The 23,607-nt window shown below is 31.9% G+C and overlaps 1 protein-coding gene across 2 annotated transcripts in view; it reads left to right on the top strand.

The window, feature by feature from the left end:
• Window positions 1-23,607, top strand: part of LOC129807450 (tRNA dimethylallyltransferase) — a 131,065-nt gene that overhangs the window by 89,156 nt on the left and 18,302 nt on the right. For both annotated transcript variants that reach the window (XM_055856735.1, XM_055856736.1), the window contains exons 4-8: window positions 8,394-8,532; window positions 22,715-22,818; window positions 22,892-23,019; window positions 23,091-23,218; window positions 23,339-23,500. In XM_055856735.1, the coding sequence (XP_055712710.1) occupies window positions 8,394-8,532; window positions 22,715-22,818; window positions 22,892-23,019; window positions 23,091-23,218; window positions 23,339-23,500 (661 nt within the window). The remainder of the gene's footprint in view (window positions 1-8,393; window positions 8,533-22,714; window positions 22,819-22,891; window positions 23,020-23,090; window positions 23,219-23,338; window positions 23,501-23,607) is intronic.

Below are 23,607 nucleotides of genomic sequence, written 5' to 3' on the forward strand. Positions count from 1 at the left end.
CTACAATTTATAGGCAAAGAAAACTCTCATTTGCGGGCTAATTGTGTTCCGGTCTCCCCTATTGTTTTTAAAGTATGTTTTGCAAAAGTATAATACAATTCGGCGTTTTCCTCACTATATATCATAAATTATATTATACACTCCTGACAATATGGCAATACAAAAATCTGTCGTTAAACGAATATGAACCATTTTGAAACTAACTAAATCCGGTTAGATTGTCAAAATTTCCAACCTTTACCCCCAGGTATCAGTTCTCTCACTATACATTTGCGAATCAAACAATTTTTGATATTATGACATCAATTCGTTAGTTATTTTTCATGTTACCAGAGTTATAAGTCAAACGGTTAGAGATAGTAACTTGGAGCTTTCAGCGGACTTGTGAACTCCCATAAATCCATTTTTTTTTTCATTCATTCACAATCCCGAAAGCCAAAATCCCGAATAGCCAAAATCCCGAATGCTAAAATCCCAAAAGCAATAAGCCCAAAGGCCAAAATTACATAAAGCCAAAAATTCGAAAAGTCAAAATCTTGAAAGCTAAAATCTCGAACGCCAAACTCTCGAATTCATAAAAATGGCAAAGCTACTCAGACGATTGCACTCGTGCTTGTTGGAAGCAAAGGGAATTTCTGTAATTTGGAAAATTAATCCACAAAATATTCTCCGTGTCATTTCATTCCTCTCAGGATTCTGACCATTCGAAATTTTCCTTTCTGGATTTTATCTTTTCGAGATTTTGGTTTTTTGGATTTTGACTTTTCGCGATTTTTTTTTTTTTTTGGAATAGGCCATCAAGATTTTGACCCATGAGGAATTTTGGCTTTTGAGATTTTTTTCTTTTTTGAGATTTTAGCATTATGAGATTTTAGCTTTGCGAAATTTTGACTTTTGAGATTTTGGAGCTTCGGGAATTTAACGAAAAAGTATTTCTTTTTGGTTTGATGAAATATCATATCGAATATTTTTTACCTGTTAAAGTTATTATCGCATATCTTTATCATTTTAACCAGTTAAACTTGTTAAAATGATTGTCAAATTTTTCGATAACGCAGATATGTAGGGGAAAGCTACCATGCTTGATACTGTAAAATGATGTCCAAGATTTGTGATTTTTTTCTGATTAACACACAAACCGAAGCGATTCTTCCACTATGTTACAAAAATGTCTCACTTATTAGGTTCATAATCCCACCTCAAATAGTTCCTGGAAATCCTTAGATTTTCCTCAAGAAGAAAATGGAAATTCAGTGGCGATTTTTATACAAGTTGGGTCCGGGGCCTTCCTGTATAATAATTGATTCGACAATTCGGAGGCCCATTTTCACTGTATAAATTTCACCGGATACAAAAAATTGCACATCAATATTTAGACGGAACTCTAATCTATCTGCTTAAATCGTTTGTACGACTAGTTATTAGTTTTAAAATCACTTTTATGTAATTTTTCTAAGCCATGTTTTTACGAAATTAGGGCGCTAGCGAAAACCAGTTTTTCAGTTTGAGTCCATGAAAATGTCACTCTGCAACCTTAAAATTCAGGCAACAGGATTGAAGGCTATGTCAATTGTCGATAAAATTGGAGGATTACAATAGGTGTAATTATGAAAGAATCACATCTAATGATAGAGTTGCCACATTAAAATATCATTCATGGACACTTCTTAAAATATAGGATGGACACAGGTAGAATTTATGAATTTGTCACCACCCTCAAAAATAGTGTCCCCAAGTAAAAATATTTTTACATAAATATTAATACTGATGAACACTCTATGTGCCTATGATAGTAGTTTTCCTGAAAAGCGACATTAATTAAGAAATACTTATAAAATATTATGTATCAAAATTACAGTTTTGGACCTATTTTTGATTTTTGCTTCGTGAAACTAGGAAAAAAGAGCTATGATCCTAATTTTTTTAGGAAATGTGAGTCTTAGGACCAGCTATTAGAATATATTACTATGAGTCACAATTATTGATTAACGTAGGAAAAAAATAGTTATTATCAAGCTTGGATCGTATCAAGCATGGGCACTTTCCCCTACCTAATGCTTCTAAGGTACTTCCAGACCCAGACTAGGACAAAAATTTTATGATTTAAAAGTGAAAATGTCCAATTTTACGTCTTACTTAATCATCGTACAACATTGTGAGTGTGAGATTACTTTGACTGTTTCTCATAATCCCCAGTAAACTTTATGCTAAAACCGGAATTATAAGCGGATATATTTCGCAGGAAAATCAAACCTAAAATTTGACCTAACTTATGCATTTTTTGGTCTTTTAAGGCTGATCCTTTAAAAAACTTTTGGTGAGTGAAAGAGAGAAATAAGAAATAAATATGTATATATTTATAATAATATGCTATAGAACATGTTATATAAATTTGCTTATAATAGTTGGTTCTAAGTCAAAAATTTAAAAAAAAAAATTTAAATCAACAACTATTAAAGCAGACTTTTTAATAATTATTCTTTACTCAAGAGCCTAAATGTTCTGTGAAAAAAGTGGTTCATGTTGAACTTTTGCTATATATCCCCGCTCGCGTCATACCGAACATACTTTCCCGCGCTCTAATGTTCCACGTGCCACTTGCTAATTGTCAATGACTAAAGCCGCGGGTGATGCTCCTCTAAAGTATACATAAATTCTTTCTATTTTCTGCGTCTTTGTCTGAAAAATTGCTGTATAGTATATTTTTCTCTCTAGCAGACCAATAATCCACGTAGCTCTTTAAATTTACCACCAGGAAAAGCTAATTGCGTGTGTGTTTGACATAATCTACGGTACTACTACGCAACTTTGTTGCAAATTTATAACAGTCACAACAGGTATATAAGAAAAAAAAGGAGACGTCTGTATGAGTATCACAGTATAACATGTCACATAAATTTTCGTGGGATTTTTATTTTTTCAAATAAATTGTTAGCCAAGGTCAATTACGTGTGCAAATGTGTGTCTGTATCATGAATAAAGAAAAATGCGAAGAAACCTTAACGATATCATGACGACAACTGTCGCTAGCTTAATTGGCGACATAGTAAAAGTATAATATGTAAGCAATTCCCAAAAATTATGTGTCTGCCGGAATTTTCCGCTTCTTTACCAATTTTCCATTATTATTTGCAATTTTTTTTAGAGGAAATTTAATGAATGCGATTCGAAAGTAATGTAGAAATAAGTATTTTATATGATAGTATCAAAAAAAAAAGGCATGAATGAAATTATAACGATCATGATGGTAAGATTACATTAAGACGACACTTCCAGGAAATTCAGCTGACATCACTTGGCTCGTCGGACAAAATAAGAAGAAAGATGAGAGATCAGACACAAAAGCCAGAACCTACAATCGTACCCCACACAGTGAGAAAATGGGTGAGACATTGTGACCTCTTTGTGTGGTGAAGATGAAGATATAGTAGAGATTAGTCTTCAAGTGATATGCAAAGATGAGAAATATATTGTGCAAATATTTCTCAAGTATATTCCTCTCATCAAATTTCTCCATATTATCCAAAGTTCTATCACAATTTAACTTCCCAATCAGCAATCTTTCTTCTAATGCAAACCAGGAAGAAATAAATCAATTCTGCAGAAATATTTATATTGCCAGATATTCTTTAACACATTCTATACTATACACATGTGTAGAAATTCTGTGTCATTTCTGGCAGACTTTTCAAAATTTTTAGGTGGTTCGTTGGAGTGTTTTATGGCCATAGCGACCTTCAGACAAAATGTTCACCTTCTTCGAGGCCCATTCGCACACACATTAAAAATTTTCGCTTTTATTTAAATATGTGGCAGATGAGACGATGGAAATATTCGCAAACATTCTTGCCAACGTAATGCTCATTTTAGATTATGCGGGAAAATTCGCAAATGCCTGATTTTCTCACTTTATATTTATTGCTCGCAACATCTTCTTCCTGATCCCACGAGTAAATTAGAAATGATATCTCTAGAGGAAGACTTATTTTAAAGATTTTCATTTATACACATTATTTTAAATAAATTATGACCAGAAGAACAAGAAACATGCTCATTATGTGAAATGCTTATTAATGCACGAACAAGGTTCTCAATACAATTCTTTCTTAACACTTAATGGCTTTGCAACAAAAATTCTTAAATTCTTTTGCTCAGTATAAAATTACCTTTGATCAGTGAAATATTAAATTTTATCAGAAAAAATCCTATTTCTTAAAAAATCAATCTTAATACTTTAATCTGAGCCTTTTTAACCTTTAAGCTAGAAAAAATCTTTATTTAGAATGATTAAATGGTATTTTCGCATAAGGACGAAATTTCCGGCTGGATAATCTCTCTAAAACATATCCAAGAATGAAAAAAATCACTTGACGCGTTTTCGAGTAGTCCCAAGAAACATAGTTTAGTTTGGCCTCTAGAACTGGCGACTGGCGACAGTCAGTTGAACAAACGGATAAACGGAAAAATAGCGTGGCATCATTCCTTAGAAAACTTCTGAAACGCTAAGATTTGTTGAGTAAAGTGGTCCCCGGGGATGGAAGGTGGGAATTTTTGGGGGTGAAAAAGACGAGGGATTTAGGTATAACTGTTCTCTCTGTCGAGTTCGAGCACTAATATGAGTTGTTCGAAGCTTGAATCGTCTTAAGGTAGAGCGCTTTCCCCTATTTTGATCAGTTAAAATAAAAAATAATTGTTTATTAAGTTATCCAAACGCCTTATTACAAAAAGGTGGTCAGGGTCCTAACGCGCTAGACTTCAAATACTGCAGTTTTTTTCTCTCTAATAAGGGTCTAATTTCTGAGGTCAGAATAAAATAAACGTTCATTTTGGTATTCTGAAATCAAAAAATCAAGAACAACATTCTAGAACCATTATGAAGACGTCAAATGTCTTATTTTCTCTAAATAATTCCAAGAACCTATCAAAAGTGCTTGCAATTTTCAAAAACTGTTTAAAAAGGTCCATACAAAATTGCTTGCAAAAGAATCACATCTAGTAAAAACATTTCAAGGTTTACCACTCACTGTTTACAATTTTTGTTGTAATTTTACGTATTGATTATCATGATTTCTTATAAATATTTAAGACTATAACTCATTTTCCTAATTTTTGTGTTACAAATTCTACAGGCAAATCAATTTTTGTTCCAAGTGAAGTTGCATTAAGTGCGGAAAATCTTAAAATTTTGATTCTTTGTTAAGAGACTGTAAATTGCACAAATGAAGTCAAAATATGAAATCTCGATCTTGAAAATATTTGACAACTTGAAATTTTGATCTTGATCATAGTCGAAATTAAATCTCAATAGCACACTTTTTAGATCAAGAAAATTTCATGAAATTAAAATTCACTCTCCTTTCCATCCTCTTATTGAACTAAATCGAATTTGGTGTGATGCTCAAAAGAAAAAGAAGAGTGTGAAAGAGTGAAATAGACTTATATAAAAATTTGAGGGAGAAAGTAATGTGAATTTCGATTTCATAAAATTTCCTGATCAAAAAGGTGTACACAACGTATTTGTACGAATGTCAAATCGTCGTCAATTTTGTAAAAAAAAATGACACATCTCCATAATCTTCTCAACAGATTGGCAGACCGCCATAAGGGAAGATCACCAGCGATCGACAGTGTTCCTCGGATCGTCAGGTTAATACCACATTGTTGCTCCAAATTAAATGATTTTTTAAAAATTATTAGCTACTTTTTACCATTTAACTCTCACAAGAATACAGTGCATTAACTCAGATTTAATTTATAAAACCAATTTTCGCTGAGACACCTGATTAAATTCCTGACGATCCGAGGTACAGAGTGCAAGTTTGCCATTACATTTTGAGAATTATATTTTCAACTAAATATGGAGCATGTATCTTAACATTCCGATCCGGGCGGGGTACTCTTCCCTTATATCGACCACTCAGAATATAAGTCGAACAACTCGATTTTTTACAAAAATCGTTTTATTCGCTTTTTGGATACTTCTTTATACCCTCCACCTTCCCTGTGAATATTATACTTGAAAGATAATTATTTTCAAAGTTATAGAGATTTTAAATCTCAAAAATCCTATACTCTGCATGTAAAATCTCAGCTTCAAATCGCTCTCCTGTAAAATTTGCCTACTGCGAGTTGTTCGCTTCTTATTCTGAGTGGTCGATATGATCTTAGGAGAAATGAACAGAATTTTTGATATAAACTGAATATCAAAATTGATATCAAAACGTACTAGGTCATCAGTTATCATGATCAAAAATCTTTCAAAAGACGCTAGTTGAGGGTTAAAATTCTTTATTCAATGAAGATTTTAATCGAAAAGCAGATGTCCTAGAACTTTGACGATAAATTAGTGAAATTATACCAATTATTGTACAGCTTTTCGAATCTCATAACTAACAGTGATCAATGACTACAAATTAATCATTACACGTATCATTATGAAGTATCGTGTTTGAAGGGAAAGGGGACAAGGAGTTGGTACACCGTGTTGAAAGAAAAATTATATATATTTTAATAAAACTAATGATTAAAGTAATTATCAGTTGTTTGTATTTTTTATATCAACTGGATGAGATCATGTATTTCCTGTCTAATTCAATTTTCGAATTTCATAATAATTTGACTTTTATTTTCTAACTCTTCTTATTTTTGTTATCATTATGACTACTTTTTAAAAACTCTTCTAATTTACCATACGATCCATATGAATGAGTGGATTGTTGGTTACCAGGTCGATTATCTTCTAAATCATATCCCGTTTTTAGAGAAATCTTCTTTTCGATTTTATTTATGAGAGCATCCTCAAACAGACTTTGTTGTTCTCTATTAGCTTCTATTGTGAGACTCGTTGACCATTTTGGTCGCTTCCAGTGCTGAGGCAAATTAATTAAGGCAGATTTTCTGTCTTGTTGGGATATTTGGTCACCTATCTTGGGTAATTCTTCGTGATTGTTGGCGTGGGTGCCCAAAGAAGGTGGATTAAATTCTAAAATGTTTTCATTTGGTCTTTTCTGTTGTGCCATTGTTTTTTTTTTTCACTGCGCTATCTTATGTTTTAGTCAATTTCCACAAATTCTATATCTCAGATTTTGACTAATTCTAAAAATTAGTTAAACAACTGTTTACAGTTTTATATTATTCTGATGAAAAAGTGACTCAAAAGAAATTGACTTGTTTGAAAATTTTCATTGTTTCAAACTTTTCAAGTGTCATGTGTTTGAAAATACAATTTAGGCAATGAGATTGCAAAATAAATTTTGGGATTAGTGATCGCAAAGTCAAAAGTGTAAGGCTCCGCGGCAAAATTGGCGCCAAAACGGCTTACCACGCTCTCCTATACAGACCCACATTGGAAAAAATCCCACACATAAAGTATTTTCATGCGATAGTATGTGATTGAAGAGAGTGAGAAAGATGATAGTACAAATACAGGCATAAGAAAAGAAAAAACGCCGGGCAGAATCATCCTAAAAACGTATGGCATGGCAAGTCTCGAAATTCTTTGTTTCTTTTCATCATTTGCTTCTCACATTTGCGAGAGCACCCAAAACTTGTTCGCCACAGAGCTATCGGAAATTTAAAGAAAAAAAATGAGAGAAACTGCTGAGGTTGAAAACCGCAAAAAGCCAGGAAACCAAATATCTGTGGACCATTCCAGACCATTCCTTTAGTGATCTACAGCATATGATCACAATAAACTCGCGATCACACAACTTCTGTGACGATCTTTTCTGCTCAGCAACTGATTCCAAAATGTTATCTCTAGACGCTTTTTTCCGCATGTATCATGGAATTTTTCTCTGATCAGTGGGACAGGAAGACAGACGAAAGAGGTGATCGAGGCAGAAGCTGCGATATCTACCGATAAAATATTTTTCGGTTTGGTTCGATGCGGAAAATGGTGAAATTCGATTGTCATTAAAGATCATTGTTTGATCAGTTCGAAAGATTTTAATGAAAGTTGAGAAATTTGCACAATACTCTGTCTATTAATTGATTGATTTAGTAACATATGTTGAATTTGTATAATGCAAACTGCAATGCAAAAACCAGTTTTTGGCTCTTCTGTTTTAAAAAACATAATATTGTAAAGAATCCCAGTTCATTTTGCGTAAATTGACGGAGAATTACACTTTCAAAACTGAAACGGGAATTGAAAAAGCAAAAAAACGTTGTGAGGGGAATTTCCACGAAACATCTTCGATAAACTTTGGAATTTCTCAGCATTCATCTGTGATTTTTTTTTATCATTCTTACTCATAATAATCTTTTAGATAGATTTCCACGAATTTATTTTTTATTATTTTATCTGAAAAATTTTCATAGTAGTTTTTGCATTACTCATGTTTAAAGAAACTCGATCCGCTAACTAAAATATTATCTTATCTCACTTCCAGGGCAATTGAGATATTCAATTCAAGTGGGAAGTCTATGAGTTCCCTGTTAGAGGAACAGAGAAGTCAGGATGGTGGCTCTAATCTTGGTGGACCACTTCGCTATAAAAATGTCATTCTCTTCTGGCTTCAATGTGAACAGGTAAATTTCTATTAATTAGATAACTCTTTAAAGATGATAAGAAATCTTATGTAATTAAATGGATTACACAAAATCGTGTCAAAGCGTCTTATACGGGTTTCAGACCTTAGGCTTAGCCATATGGCTTCACTGTTATAATTCCTTATCAGTGAAGATATTTTGGAAAATTTAACTTAGGATTGGTTTATTAAGAACGAATGATCTATTAGATTCTGAAAAAGCAATCAATTTGGTTGCCATTTAGGATTCTGAGACCTACGGGAACTGGGCTAAACCTGTAGTCTGAAGACCGCTTTATGCTCTAAACATACTTACGACTTAAACCGAGAGACGGCTTAATATAATTGTAATCAAAATGACGATCATATTACATTTCCATCAGTTTCTTAAGTCAAGAAACAGTTTAGTTCGTGGAAAACTGATTGGAATTTAGTCAAATCATTATTTAGATTATAATACCCTAGACACACTTACGACTTAAGCCGTGAGACGACTTAGTGGAAAATGATAGAAATGTAGTTTAACCATCATTTCTAATATAATTACGCTAAGCCGTCTTTCGGCTAATCCTCATGTCTGTCAAGGCCCTAACTACGTTAAGCCGTGTCTCGGCTTAAGTTGTAAGTTTATCTAGGGTATTAGCTTTGAGGAGTGCTCGAACTCCTAGAATAGAAGATCCCTTGGGTATATCCCAGTTTTATATCGATTGAGACTGTTTCATAAACCATAAAAAACAAAAACTCCAGTCTTGAAAATTTTGTAAAAAAAAACTTTAAACTATATCGGCCGTGAAATTTTTTTAAAGATTTTAAAACATTTTCACATTGAAAAATAGATATAATAAATTTATTAAACTCATTGACATAAAATAGAATAACCTAATTCAGAACCTGCACCATATGAAAGATTTTTTTTTAATTAAAAGTTATCAATACGAATGGATTTGCGATTTATCTGGAGCGCTAAGAATATAATAAGGCTGTGACATAAGTAAAAAATTTGTTCCGTGTTTATTAAAAAAATATTTTTTATTCCTATTTGGTCTGAAAATATTCTAATTAGCTCAGATTCTGAATTATAGGTTATTCTATTGGCGATATTTTCGCCTAAATTTTAGAATCAGATAGTTTTTACATCCTTAGATGTTTTAAAATTAAACTATGCACATGATTTTGTTGGGGATAGAAAAGATAAACAGCTAAAAGAATAAGGAAGCTCCTAATTAATATCGACTTATGGGTCTGGGGGAAGGGTGGTAACCGATATAAGTCTCAAGCCGTAGGGGAGACCGGGGTAGAATTAGCCACGTATAGTATTAGATAGGGTTATCTTATAATTTGCCTTCGAAGGAATATTGAGGAAACCACTCTTTAGGGGAGATTGGGGCAAAAGTCACAAATCGAAAATATTAAAATTAAATATCTTCCAAGATAAATAAGATAGGGGCTTAAATTTTTTTCCATAGATAGCCTCCATAGGTCTTCTTCAATGTCGTAAGTTTCTTAGAATTCAAACAAGGAATTTTGAAAATAAAAAAAATATCGAAATTTTTAGCCCTATTTTTGAAATATTTTCCTTGCACAAGATATCAATTATTAGCTACTTATATTAAATATGATGCACTGGTGAATATTTCCCAAATTATCTGGATATTCTTTGAATACGAATCCGCTATCTATTTTAGAATTTTACAAAGATTCTTTTCTCCAGAAATCCTTTTATTAAAAACGACCACTTGGGGTAAAAAGTAACAAAAGCAATGGAGCAAAAAGTAACAAAACCGAAACAATTTCTGATGTCCCACGGTGAAAAGAAACGTCAATGCTATGTTCGACCGCTTGTTGTTTGCATTGGTCAAAGATTTGCAGTCTTTTGTGTGTTTTTTGTAAAATAGCTTAAAATGCGCTTTTCTCGCTTAGATAGAGAAAACGATGTTTTACAAAGGCGTAGAAGAATAAATTTCCTATGAAAATATGTAGTCTAGGTATTTTACTTAAATTTACGGAATCCCGTAATAAAGCGAATCAAAATGTGATAGTATCTTATGCCTGACACTATTGGCCCCAAACAAACGGCTCGATAAATATATTTCCTTACAAAATAGAAGAAAATGACTTTCACAGAGTTATAGTGCGGTAAATTTCCTATAAAACTGTGCTAATTGGAAATTTTGGAGGTGGTCGGGTAGCTTGTAAAAAAATAAAATATCCGTTTTGTGACTTTTTGCCCCAGTCTCCCCTATTCTTAATATATACTGCCCTTACTATTCATTGAAGTATTTATCAGCCTCATACATACATTTTTTGTACAAATTATACACAATCAAAGATTTCATTTGGTGGCTAATTCTACCCCGGTCTCCTCTACGACATATAAATAAAAATATTTTAAATAAATTAAGCAATTACTGAATTCTACCGATTCATTACCGGTTCGGATCAAATTAAAATTTATTTCTGTTATACTTCAATTTTGTATTTTTTAACTCTTCCGGATCCACAGCATAATGGAGCAAGCTTATTTTATGATTTTTTTAATAAAATTTTTTAGCTCAGGAATTAATCAAATTCCTTAAAAAAAATATATCATAGATTTGGATATTGTTTTACTTTGTAATTTTTCACATTTTATGATTCTTGTAATTAAATTTTACATTACAAATTACAATAATTTTAAATTACATTTTATGATTCTAAATAATTAAAAAGAAAGTTTTTCCTAGTACGACCATATTTTCCTGTAAATACCTAAAATATATGAGTTAAACCAATTATTTTTTTTATATTTATTGGAGAACGTACTATATAAAAGCTACTCATATACAAAAAATAATTTCAAATATAATATTTAGAAGTATAAAATTTTTATGTCATGCATCTATTTACAATATGTAAAATGATCCATAACTGCTCTCTAGATCTAGATACATAGGTCAAGCAGTAAAACTTGATAAATATTTCTTAATATTTTATTTAATTATTCTGGGTTAAATTATAATAATTGGCTTCTATTTGTTAGATATTATCTAATATGAAAAGTATATCATAACCTAAATTGATCTCATAATTGAATTTATAAAGCAATGCTCCAGTAGTGTTGAAGTGATGAAGATTAAAACGTATGAATTATTGGAAATGAATTAAATAAATTCACTTGGTATGCAAATATTTAACCATCAGTGGTGATTTACTTCGATGGATTACTTTTATGATGTCACATGATTCTCGGTACCTTTCTTCTACTTAGTTTCGTATTCGATGCACCAAATTTAACGAAACCACCTTTCCAACATTAATTTAAATGTCAAGTGATGGAGAGTAAAAGTATTTCAGTGGAAATTTAACGTTGCATTCAAAAGTTTCTCTTGAGCATAATAATGCTTTTATATGACTTTTTTCTTACCACCACCCATATTTCTTAAATTCCAATCACAACTCAAGGTACAGCTAGAATTTTATTTAGTACATGAAAATACTGCATTGAATTAAATTATAAAGGATCGTTCAGCATTATTGGGATGTAATTGACCTCATATACATATGCTGTTAATCACTCTCTTAAGGATTATAAATTTCTGGTCATATTTTTTAATTAGACTCAAAAAGAAAATGCATTTCTTGTGTAAAGACCACATTAAAAAGCTCTCTTAAAATTAGGTATTCCTATGAAATTTATAATAATAGGAAATAGTAGTAAAATTCTGTTTTTTCTCACATTCACAAGTTTATTTTAGAAATTCAAAACCCAAAGAAAAATACAGTAGAGTCTCTCAAATCTGAATCTCTCAAATTCGAACGCCGCTTGGATTCAAAATGTCAATTGTGAGGTTATGTTAGAAAGTTCGTATTCTAGGTGAATGAAAATCATATTTATGTGCTTCTTCCTTAATGTTTACATACATTATTATCGTATAAAATGAAAAGGAAGTATGTTACCACTAAAACTTGCGAAAAAGTGCGAGAATTTGATTCAAAGTACAATTTAATCTTACACAAATTTCGTTAGTTTTGAAAAAATCGTTCGAATTTGAGAGGTGAGAATTGTCAAAAATACCCCCCGAGCGTTCGAATTTAGGAGACTCTACTGTATAGAATATCGAATCTTAACTCTTTCGCGTCCCACTTTTATTCAGCAGATGAATTCATGCAAAATTGAGTTTTTCCTAATGCTTTATGATCAAATATAATAGTTCAGAGAGGAAAAAAATTTTCCATTGCGTGAAAACTCGGAAAAACCCCGGGTCATATATGACCCTATTGTCCTCAAGGGAAGTGTATTTACCATTTTCAAAATCTATATCACGGGCTTTTTAAGAGTTTTTTTTGCTTGAAGTCACTAATTTGGCCAAAACCATGGCAAACTGGATTGTCTTGATGAACACTGTACTCCTGGTGTTCAAGGAATCTTCCTGGTAATCCCTTGAACAGTCACTGTCACAATATTTTGAGTGGTATTTGGCAAAAATAAACTTATCTACGTATTTACTCACACACAATACAATTGCACAATATGAGACGCTTGCAGAATACTCTAAAATATTGCAAAATATGTTATAATTCATCATATATAAGATGAAATGTCCAGGAGCAAGATGTCCCACCTGCATTTCACAAAGAAAAACAATGTCCCAACTACATTTCGCTGCAGGTTTGGGACGAAAACACTGTTACCCTTGGGGACTATAGGGTCATATATGACCCGGAAAATTCTACACGCTTTTCTGGAAAATTGAGAGTAATTTATTATATCAAAATATGCAATATACAATCTTTGGATATTCTATTTTGTATTTCTAAAGAACTTTTTGCTGAAAAAAATAAATGAATATAAAAAATTTTGAAAAAGAAAAGTCATTTCACAAAGTTCGAAATTAGTGACTTTTGATCTCATATATTTTCTTTTCCTGAATATCTGGAGTCTTGAGAAAATTAGCCAAGAATCTTACATCCTTCTATTATGATGTCGTGCACAAACCGATAGATTTCAATTAATGTAAATAGTCAAAAGAAATTGTTTTTTCCCCGGGTCATATATGACCCTAATGACGCGAAAGAGTTAATCCATTAGATATACATTTTTTATGGTTTCAACATTCTAAGTAAATAGGAATTCGAGTCAGTTACAAAATACTTAAGAACCAAAAAGATGCTTTTTTAAGCATAACATTTGAAATAAATTGGAAGCAAGAACTACATTTTGAATTCAACAATAGTAATTCTATCCATCCGTCTGACTGTCCGGCCATTACCAAAGTACAAATGGTCAGAGATAGAGATTTGGGACCTTAGGGGACCCTCCATAAGTCAACCCTGGAATGAATTAGTTCATAATTTATCAATATCTCTAATTTTGCTATATAACATAGCATATAGAATATAGCTCAATAAGTTCTAATTTGTCTGAGATTAGCTTTGAAATCAGAAAACGGGACATGGGGATTATTGATCATGACAAAATAGGAAGAATAAAGAAATTACTGTGTAGGGGAGACCGGGGTACCATAGCCAGCAAATGAGGCTTTTTTCGCTCATGATTTGTGAAAAAATGATAAGGTTTGTCTAATATTTTTATGTTTCATAAGTAGCATTAGAATATTGGCTATATGAAACAGGGTAATTCAAAGCTCTAAGATCCTTGACACACTTTTAAAAGGCTTTAGCCGACTTTTTTATGACATTTTTACAATTACTGCAAAATTAATGCAAACATCCTGAAAAAATCTATTTCACAAATTGCTCATCCGAATGGCAATATTGCATGGAATATCAATAGTACTTTTTCATCTAACAATTATCCATGTATTAGTGAAAAATCGTCAATAGTTTTATCCCACCACGGAAGAGTGGCTACATCTGCCCCGAGGGCTGTTTCAGTGTTTATCATCTTATACAATAAAATAGATAATTATTGTCCAAGTGAAAATATCTCTTAATTAACTTTATTAAACCAGAAACAAAGTAAAACTATGAGATTTTGACTAACAACTTAGAAAACCAAATGCTGGGCCAAAAACTGTAACATCAAAACTACAATTTTATACCCATTTTAAAAAAATACTTTTAAATTGTAGGATAACAGGATCAGACTTACAAATATTTCTGGGAATATGGGGATGTGTTCCTGCTTTCATTAAAAAATACTTTGCTCAATGTACATTTTAAAGGAAACGAGAAAAATCCACTGTCTTCTTCTACCCCTGGCTAATTGTACCCCGGTCTCCCATAATCCCTTATCCGCCTTGTGTACTTTTGCGAACTCTTCTATTTTTTACTCATTAACATGTATTATTAACTTAAATACTAGTTTTTACCATACAAAAATAGGTTCCTGCTTCACTGAATTTTGATTTCATAAAGTGATAATTCTATTAAAAAGAAAATCGTAGAAAAAATTCTTCTTTAAAAATAGTCTCTTTTTAAAAATAACACAAGACAAAAAGTTGAACCAGACTTTCATCTAGGGGTAAATTTATTGCAACAATTTATTTTTTGTCTATCTCAAAATAGTTTGACACTAACAAACCCCTCATTTTTTTGCGCATTTGATGAATTTCCTTGAACCGCACGTAAATCGGACATTGTCAATGCCATTGAAATTGATTAAATTCAATGTGTGTAGCTTTAGTAGATCTATACATTTACACCACACATCATTTTATTATGTGCCATTTCCTATAATCGTATTCTTCTTTTATTGTACTCCATTTTTCTTCATTCTCTTTCTCACGAAAGAGCTTTTTGTCTTTGATTTTTTTCTTCTTCGTTAGCTTTTGTGTTTTTATTTTGGGTCATCGAAACTTGCAGATTCTTTTGTTTTTTTTTTTAGTGAAATCTCTTTTAGAATACTGAAATTGTAAAAAAAGATTGTTTCGCGGGTGTTATACAAAGCGATCTAATCAATTTGATTTGCTCAAATTTTGAGCTCTCAATCACACCCTCATGCTCTTTTGTTCCTGAATTATTCAGTTGAGACCAAAAATCAATTCTACAATAATTAATTTGATTGAAAATTATACACTTGGTTTCATTTCTAAATAAGAAAACTTTTATATAAGAATATAAATTTTTATGAATTTATTTGTGATGAAGTGCTGAGAGTAGGGGAGACTGGGGCAAAAGTCACAAATCGAAAATATTAAAATTCAATATCTTCCAAGATAAATAAGATAGGGGCTTAAATTTTTTCCATAGATAGCCTCCATAGGTCTTCTTTAATGTCGTAAGTTTTTTAGAATTTGAACAATGAATTTAGAAAATAAAAAATATCGAAATTTTTAGTCCAATTTTTGAAATATTTTCCGTGCAGAAGATATCAATTATTAGCTACTTATATTAAATTGATGCACTGGTGAATATTTCCCAAATTATCTGGATATTCTTTGAATAGGAATCCGCTATCTATTTTAGAATTTTACAAAGATTATTTTCTCCAGAAATCCTTTTATTAAAAACGACCACTTGGGGTAAAAAGTAACAAAAGCAATGGAGCAAAAAGTAACAAAACCGAAACAATTTCTGATGTCCCACGGTGAAAAGAAACGTCAATGCTATGTTCGGCCGCTTATTATTTGCATTGGTCAAACGATTTGCAGTCTTTTGTGAGTTTTTTGTAAAATAGCTTAAAATACGCTTTTCTCGCTCAGATAGAGAAAACGATGTTTTACAAAGGTGTAGAAGAATAAATTTCCTATGAAAATATGTAATCTAGCTATTTTACTTAAATTTACGGAATCCCGTAATAAAGCGAATCAAAATGTGATAGTATCTTATGCCTGATACTATTTGCCCCAGCATTTTTGAGAATGATCACAAAATTACCTTTTAAAAAAAACGGCTCGTTAAATATATTTCCTTACAAAATAGAAGAAAATGTCTTTCACAGTTTTGTGACTTTTTGCCCCAGTCTCCCCTACAGAAAAGAGGGAGGCAAAGCTTGGTTTGCAGAATGCTCGATCTTAGATGCTTCGCCACGAAAATACCCAACGAACACCAAATGCTAACTGATCTCAATTCAGCTGAAAACATGTATTTTCAACTGAATTCTGCTACCCTTAAAACGATATTCGCGAGCTCGCAAGGCAGTGCCATTTCCATGTATTTGGTTAGCAGTTTTTGTTCAAGAATTGCTGACCGGTCAATCGGTAGACTCAGCAAAAATAACGATGCTTTCTTAGTTAATTGTGCTCTCTGGGTGCTTTTGTACCATTATTCTATTAGTGAAGTTCTTTAGGGGTCTATTTTATGGGGAAAATCATGGTGTTAACGAGTTTTAGAATTTCGCAAAGATTTCATCATTGCGCAACTTGTTTTTAAGTCTCACAACCGATTTGACACGATTATAAAATAACTCAAAAGGTCGGCCAAAAAAGCATGAATTTCGGATAAAAATTACTTATTGTAGAGCGTACGGCCCATTCGACAGTTGTTAACCCAGTCGACGGCCAAACCTACAAATCCTGATCCCTCATTCCTATGACACACCCAACAAATCATCCCTAGGCGGGTGCTGAAGGTTGCTATATGGTGCTCTTGTTGCTTATGGCAATTACCACTAGTACTTCAGTGAGTGAACATCAGTCGCCGTGGACAGTTCACTCTGAGGAAGTTGAAAGATGGGTGGCACCTTCAGTTCCCCATTCAGCTTTAGTAATGTTCTTCAAGTGAGCCCCATCAGGCTTTACATTATCTATTTATAATCGGTTTATAATTATTTGGAACCGGTTCATTTATCATAATTTCAAGACCTTTCCAACAAGCCCAAATATGACACTATTCGGTTGAGAAACACGTTTTTAAAACTGTTTTAATCTTTGATTTATCCTTGAGAAACAGTTATTAGAAATGATTCAAGGTTATTTTTGTATATAAACGAAATCTCCGGAAAAAAACATTCAAAAACGAAAAAGTTGTACTACGTGTTTCCGAACAATCCCAAAAAAACAATATTTTGGGATAAAATCTCTATCTCAAACCGTTTGTTCTGTAACGAAAACAAATGGTAACATATGGAAGGACAGACGGATCAAACGGGTAAACAGCTTGAAGTTAAAAGACTCAAAACTTGAGATTTCCAGAATTGTACCAAAATATGACCCCTTGAGGGTAAGCAATCGAAATTTATATAGAATTCAAAGTTGAGGAATCATCTGCATACCACTCTTTCTGAGGAGTTCGAGCAGTAAAAATCCCAAACAAAACGTGAATGATCTTTTGAGGAGATTGTATTTTGTTAATAATTCTCTCACTTTTCGTGACATTTTGTTGTTTGAAAATAAACTGTTGTGAGTGACTATTTGTATTTGAAGAAGATGCAAGTAATCGAAAGTATGAATCACGTTACCCAATTATAAATTGTGTGATTCATTCCTATTTGGTAAAATGAATTTCATTCTGTGTCACCGGATAGTTTGCAATTTTTATCAATGTGATCATTTTCGTGACAATGAATGATTTTCTCTCTCACGCTCTTTCCCCTTTTTAGTTGTATAATATTCACAATAATATAGTGATGAGAAGACGAGTGACTCTAGAGCCAATTAATTGTTCAATTTGCAAGCTTGTCTAAAATTGAGCCACTAATTCATGTGACGCAATGGAGCAGCATAGACGAATTAATAATCCAGCATTTGGCTATAGTCTGCTAGTGTGAATGATTCATTCATTCGTAGTCCATTCATAAAAGCATCATCGGCCCACACATAAATCCTACCTTTTCGAATCACGTCGCAATATGCTACAAATATTAATAGTGAAAAGGCGTGTTATTGTGATGTTGTATTTACTCTCTAAAAAGCTCTCCACTCTTCTTTCCCCGACATTTTCAGAACAATTTATCATGCTGCTTTCTCCTGCAATTTGCTTCATCCTTTTTGCGTACTATGCAAAATTATCACTTGACCTCCATCCTTGCAGGATGAATTGTCGCGCAACGTATCATTCTTGTTGTTTCAATACATTTCACCAATCTTGAACTACACAATATGCGTCAGAGGAATTTCCCATGAAGAGAATATAATCTAAAATGGAACAGAAATTGTCAGTAAAATTAGCTCAAGTTGGAAAATACCAACGGAAGATTTTCTTCACCGCTTTCTTTTTTCCGTATGCATTTGAAACTAAAAATGGATGGAAAAAAAATTGAGAAAAATGTGTGACTTTCTAGAAGTCTATTTTAATTTCATTATTTTTGTTATATGTGACTTGGTGTTAAAGATATCTGCCTCATTCGCTTAGAATTGCAACACAATTTTGGTTTTTTTTTTCCTGTTTGAAACTTTTCCCTGCTTAAAATTTCTTGTTTTAAGAGATTTTATCGTTTTAAATAATGAAAAATATATCTTATCAATAATTAAATTTACATTGTTTTTGCATTTCTATGACAGATTAATAATTTTTATGTTCATTTATCAATTACAGTTTTTGGCGAATTAAATTGTAATATCTAATTAATTCTGGAGAAGTTTCTTCTCTTCTTTCTGACCTACTCAAAAAAAATTGTAATTCGTTGGTACCGTAGGGGAAAGTGGGGCATCTTTGAAATTGGGATTTTTGACCTATTTTTAAATAAAATTGAACGTTATCGTGATATAATTCAGCTGCAAAAACAGATTGCGAAGCTAAATTACATTATGATATGGCTCATTTCCACTTAAACATAAGGGAAAAATCCCAATTTCAAAGGTGCCCCACTTTTCCCCTAGATACTGGTAACTTGCACTCCTGCATTTCGTGAAGTTCTGTTTTTGAAAATTGGGTCAATAGACTGGAAAAAACTATGTTTTTTATTTTAATTGTCTTTATTTTTATTTAAATTTTTAAGCATATAAAAGTACAAGATTTAAACTACATTTTCTGAAATTTTCATTTCCAAATTTAAAAAAAAAAACAGTTGTACCCAATTTTTAGAGGCGATTTTTTGAAAAGAAAAACATACTTTTCAGTGGACAAGATATCTCAGAGTATCTGAAGTCAAAAAATTAAATACTTTCTGTTAACTGCTGAGTTAAACTCGTATTTGAAGGATATATTTTTTAATGAAATTTAGATTTTTTAAAGAATTATATACAAAAATAGAATTTTCGACGTATTTTACACAACGTTTTGTCTTGTAAAATAAGTTGTGATTAAGGTAAAAAAAAAGTCTAACGTTCAAGTACGAGTTTAATTTCAAGTCAGTTGAATATTCTCTGAAAAATCTAGTCCACCGAAAAAGCATGTTTTTTTTCAAAAACCGTTTCCAAAAATCGGGTCCCAGTGACTGAATTTTTAAAATTTTAAAATCAAAATTTCAGAAAATATAGTCATTCGAGGAGAGATGGAAGACCTTTTTTATATTCAATATTGCGGATACGTTTCGAGTGCGAGACAAAGACGAATCTCACTGGTTTATCATTTGAAGACTCTAAACTAAATTTAAGATATCAATTTTAGAAAAGCCTAGATGAAAATAGTCACTTCGAAAAATAGGATTTAAAAAAAGTTGCATTTTGAGGCACTCAAAAAAAGTGAGGGTGAGATGGAACACCCCTAATTTTAGCAAAATATTTATAGTTTATTTTATTAATTTAGAATAGGAGGGAAGTGATTTTAGACATGAACACTATTTCATTGAATTTATTGGAGTTTATTTTATTTTTTTTCAGTATAAATGTTTTATTTTGTGGAATATGTGGCTCATATACTTCGATAGCAATTTCGGTGAATGTATCAAGTCAGTCTTGCCATAAATTTATTGAAAATAATTTCTAAGATTTACTTGAAAAGATTTTGAAGAACATTGACCAAAATTCACGCCGGAAGTGTTGCAAAAACTATTAAGTTCCATCTCTCCTCAACCCCCAAATACACGTATTCTTATGGCGAAATAAAAATTTTTGGCCATTTTTCAGACATCCAAAAAATTAAATTTCAATTTTCTCGTACAATTTTAAGGGTAGAAAGCTGTAGGGGAGGGTGGGGCAGTTTAACGACGAGGCAGTTTCAATTTTTGCATATTCTTCTTATCCCTTTGAAAGGAATGGGATAAAACCTTTATGTTATTGAAAAGATAACTGAAACCCATGTTCCTAAAAATAATTAATTTCGTGACGCTTCTCGTTTGAATTCTGTAATTGATTTTATAAAACTGCATTAAAATGATGAAAATGAAATGAAGTAACATAATTGTTATTAAATTACCAGTAGTATTATGATTATTATAAGGCATTTAGCGTTGAATGAAATCTAAGACGATTCTGACAATTTTGATTTGAGTTCCGAACGTTCGTGAGGGGCAGTTTCATGCAAGCGCACGGAGAAGTTTCCAGTGTCGTAACAATTAACTTTTCTTAATCAAAATTAACTTAAAATGATCATTGAAAACGTTTTGTAGCTGTTTTTGTCGATAAAGTTCGAAATTATGGAAAATAGTATATTTCCTAAAAGTTCATAAAAAAAAAATTAAAAAATAATCTTTCAGTGTTTTTTAAGTGCTTGAAAATGATAAATTTAATTGTTATAATATCTTTTCAGAATGTTTTCAGCAAGATATTGTAATTTTTTTTTTAGTATTATAAAAATTCAAGACTTTAAAATAATATTATAAAATTGTTATACTAAAAAATACATGTTCTAAGGCGATATAATGATCCAATAATGTACAGAATTGGCCTAGCACTATAAAAGACATTTCTTTCGTATAAAAATTCAAAGAAAATTGCTCATTCAATGAGAAATAGGTTTCAAAATCTTTGGCGATATTTTATTTTCTCTGTATCATTAATTAGTGTTCAAATTCTGTTATAAAGTTTTTGTTTGATTATATATTTTAGGTTTTAGAGTCTAAGAAGACTTCAAAATAGTAATTTTAACCAATTCTGGTATCGCAAGGTTCCTATAAACACGTTTTATCTTTCTCAAAAATTGGCTCATATTTATCTTGAAATTGCCCCGCAACGGGGGACTTTCACGCATTCTGCCATTCAAGTAAAATCATCTTCTCCACAATAGACCAATGAAATTAAAGGATTATTATTATTATTTTTATTAACCCTAAACCCAACTGTAATTCACAGAATATACAAAGTTTTACTTCTGTTTATCATCTTTTTGCAAAATAGTCCTAAAATCCATTTTGCAATTTAGGGGTGAAACTGCCCCACCCTCAACTAACTTAGGGATTTTCATTAGAATGTTGAAGGCCACAAATAGACCAAATGAGGTGGAGATCGTGTATAGGGTGTAGGCAGGAGGCGAAGTGGTCCATCTCTCCCACTACTGTTCCAACTCTCCTCGAATGACTATATAGTTAAAATGTTATAACTTTATATGCTTAGGCGGGCATTCGTCTATATACGAAAATAACATTGAATCATTCCTAATAACGGTTTTTCAAGGTCAAAGGTTAAAAAGGCTCTAGAGAACGTATTTCTCAACCGAGTGGTATCATGTTTAGGCACGTTGGTAAGGTGTTAGAATTCTTGACAACCCTGAACCGATTCCAATTGGTTCTAAACCAGTAATAAACCTATTTATAATCGATAACTAATTTTTATCCGAAATTCAATTATATTACTCTTAGGCTATTCTGGTCGATGTTTTGAGTGATTTGTAAATAGGTGCAAATCAGTTCTGAACCAATAAATTTAAGAAGAAATTGCCCAATGGTAACGGAATCCAAATCCAAAACATAGAGAACATAAAACCAGCCAACTTGAATTTTTCAGATGTGAAACATTATTAAAATGTATATTTATTATCTCAATATATTTTTAAATCTTGGCAGAATTTTTATAAATTGTCACATGTCTCCCTATAAGAACAATTTCTAATAAAAGAGACATCCAGAACAATCCACATTGTATGTCTGACAATATGTATTTTAATGTGTAGGTTGTTTCAACGGAAATATTTTTAGCTGTATAATATTAAACCTAATGACTCCCTTTACCTTTTCTGTAAACTGGGTTTTAAATTCACTTAATACAAAATATACCGTTGCATTTCATTGAAAGTGATTTGATATAATTTTTCACGTTTTTTTTCTTTATTTAACCACCCACATGTTTGAGAAGAGAAATTATTTCTCTTTGACTTTGTCTATAATGGATATTTTCAGTCTGAACGGAAATTACCGTGATTTCGCAACAGCATTTCTAGCTTCTTGTTGTATCTTCTGCAAAATTGCATCCTTCCATATATTTCAGGAAATTCTTAATAGACGACTTGACTCACGAGTTGATTCTATGTTGGAAAATGGTCTTTTGGCAGAAATACGAAACTTCCATGAGAATTTCGTAAAACCGTTCACGTAAGTCTATTTTCTTGGCTTTTTTGGGGCGTTTCCCACGGGTAAGACTTTATAATATTTCTCAATATTTCAGTGATAAGGACTATACAAAAGGCATCCTGCAAACAATAGGTTTCAAAGAATTTGTGCCATATTTGGAGAAATTTTCTCGTGATGAAGATGACAAAATTTTGCAATACACCAATCTCAAGGATGATAAAAGTAAAAAAAAAGTACTTATTCACAATTTCTTCAAAACAGGATTTATGTTTTTTTCTTTTTAATTTTTCCAGTGGATATTCCGCAAGGGCTTGAGATTTTAACCAAGTGTCTGGAAGAATTAAAATTAGTAACGAGGCGTTACTCGAAGAAACAGAGTAAATGGGTACGAAATCGATTTCTTGGGAATCTCTCTCGAGATGTAAGTTGAAAGAATAACATTTCTTTTTGAGTGTTCTTATATTATTTTAACATAGAAAGTCATCTTGAGTATTTCCTCCGTTGATTCAGCATCAAATCTTTTGTTTGTGATTTATTAAAGGTTCCACCTTTGTACAAATTGGACACAACAGATCCATCAAAATGGCAAGAAGATGTCTATGGACGGGCGGAAGATGTAATTGAGGCCTTCATTGGCGATAGAATGCCCAAAATAGAGCCAGAGAAACGATTTCCTGGACCTAAAGAGGGACTCAATGATGAGGTATGAAGTGAATCTGTGCTATTAGGTGTGTGATTCCTTCTAATCACACCTTTTTATATTTATTGTTACCTGTCATTCTTTGCAATCACAGCTTCTGTGACCTAAGG

Source organism: Phlebotomus papatasi, chromosome 3, assembly GCF_024763615.1.
Source record: "Phlebotomus papatasi isolate M1 chromosome 3, Ppap_2.1, whole genome shotgun sequence".
Taxonomy (NCBI): Eukaryota; Metazoa; Arthropoda; class Insecta; order Diptera; family Psychodidae; genus Phlebotomus; species Phlebotomus papatasi.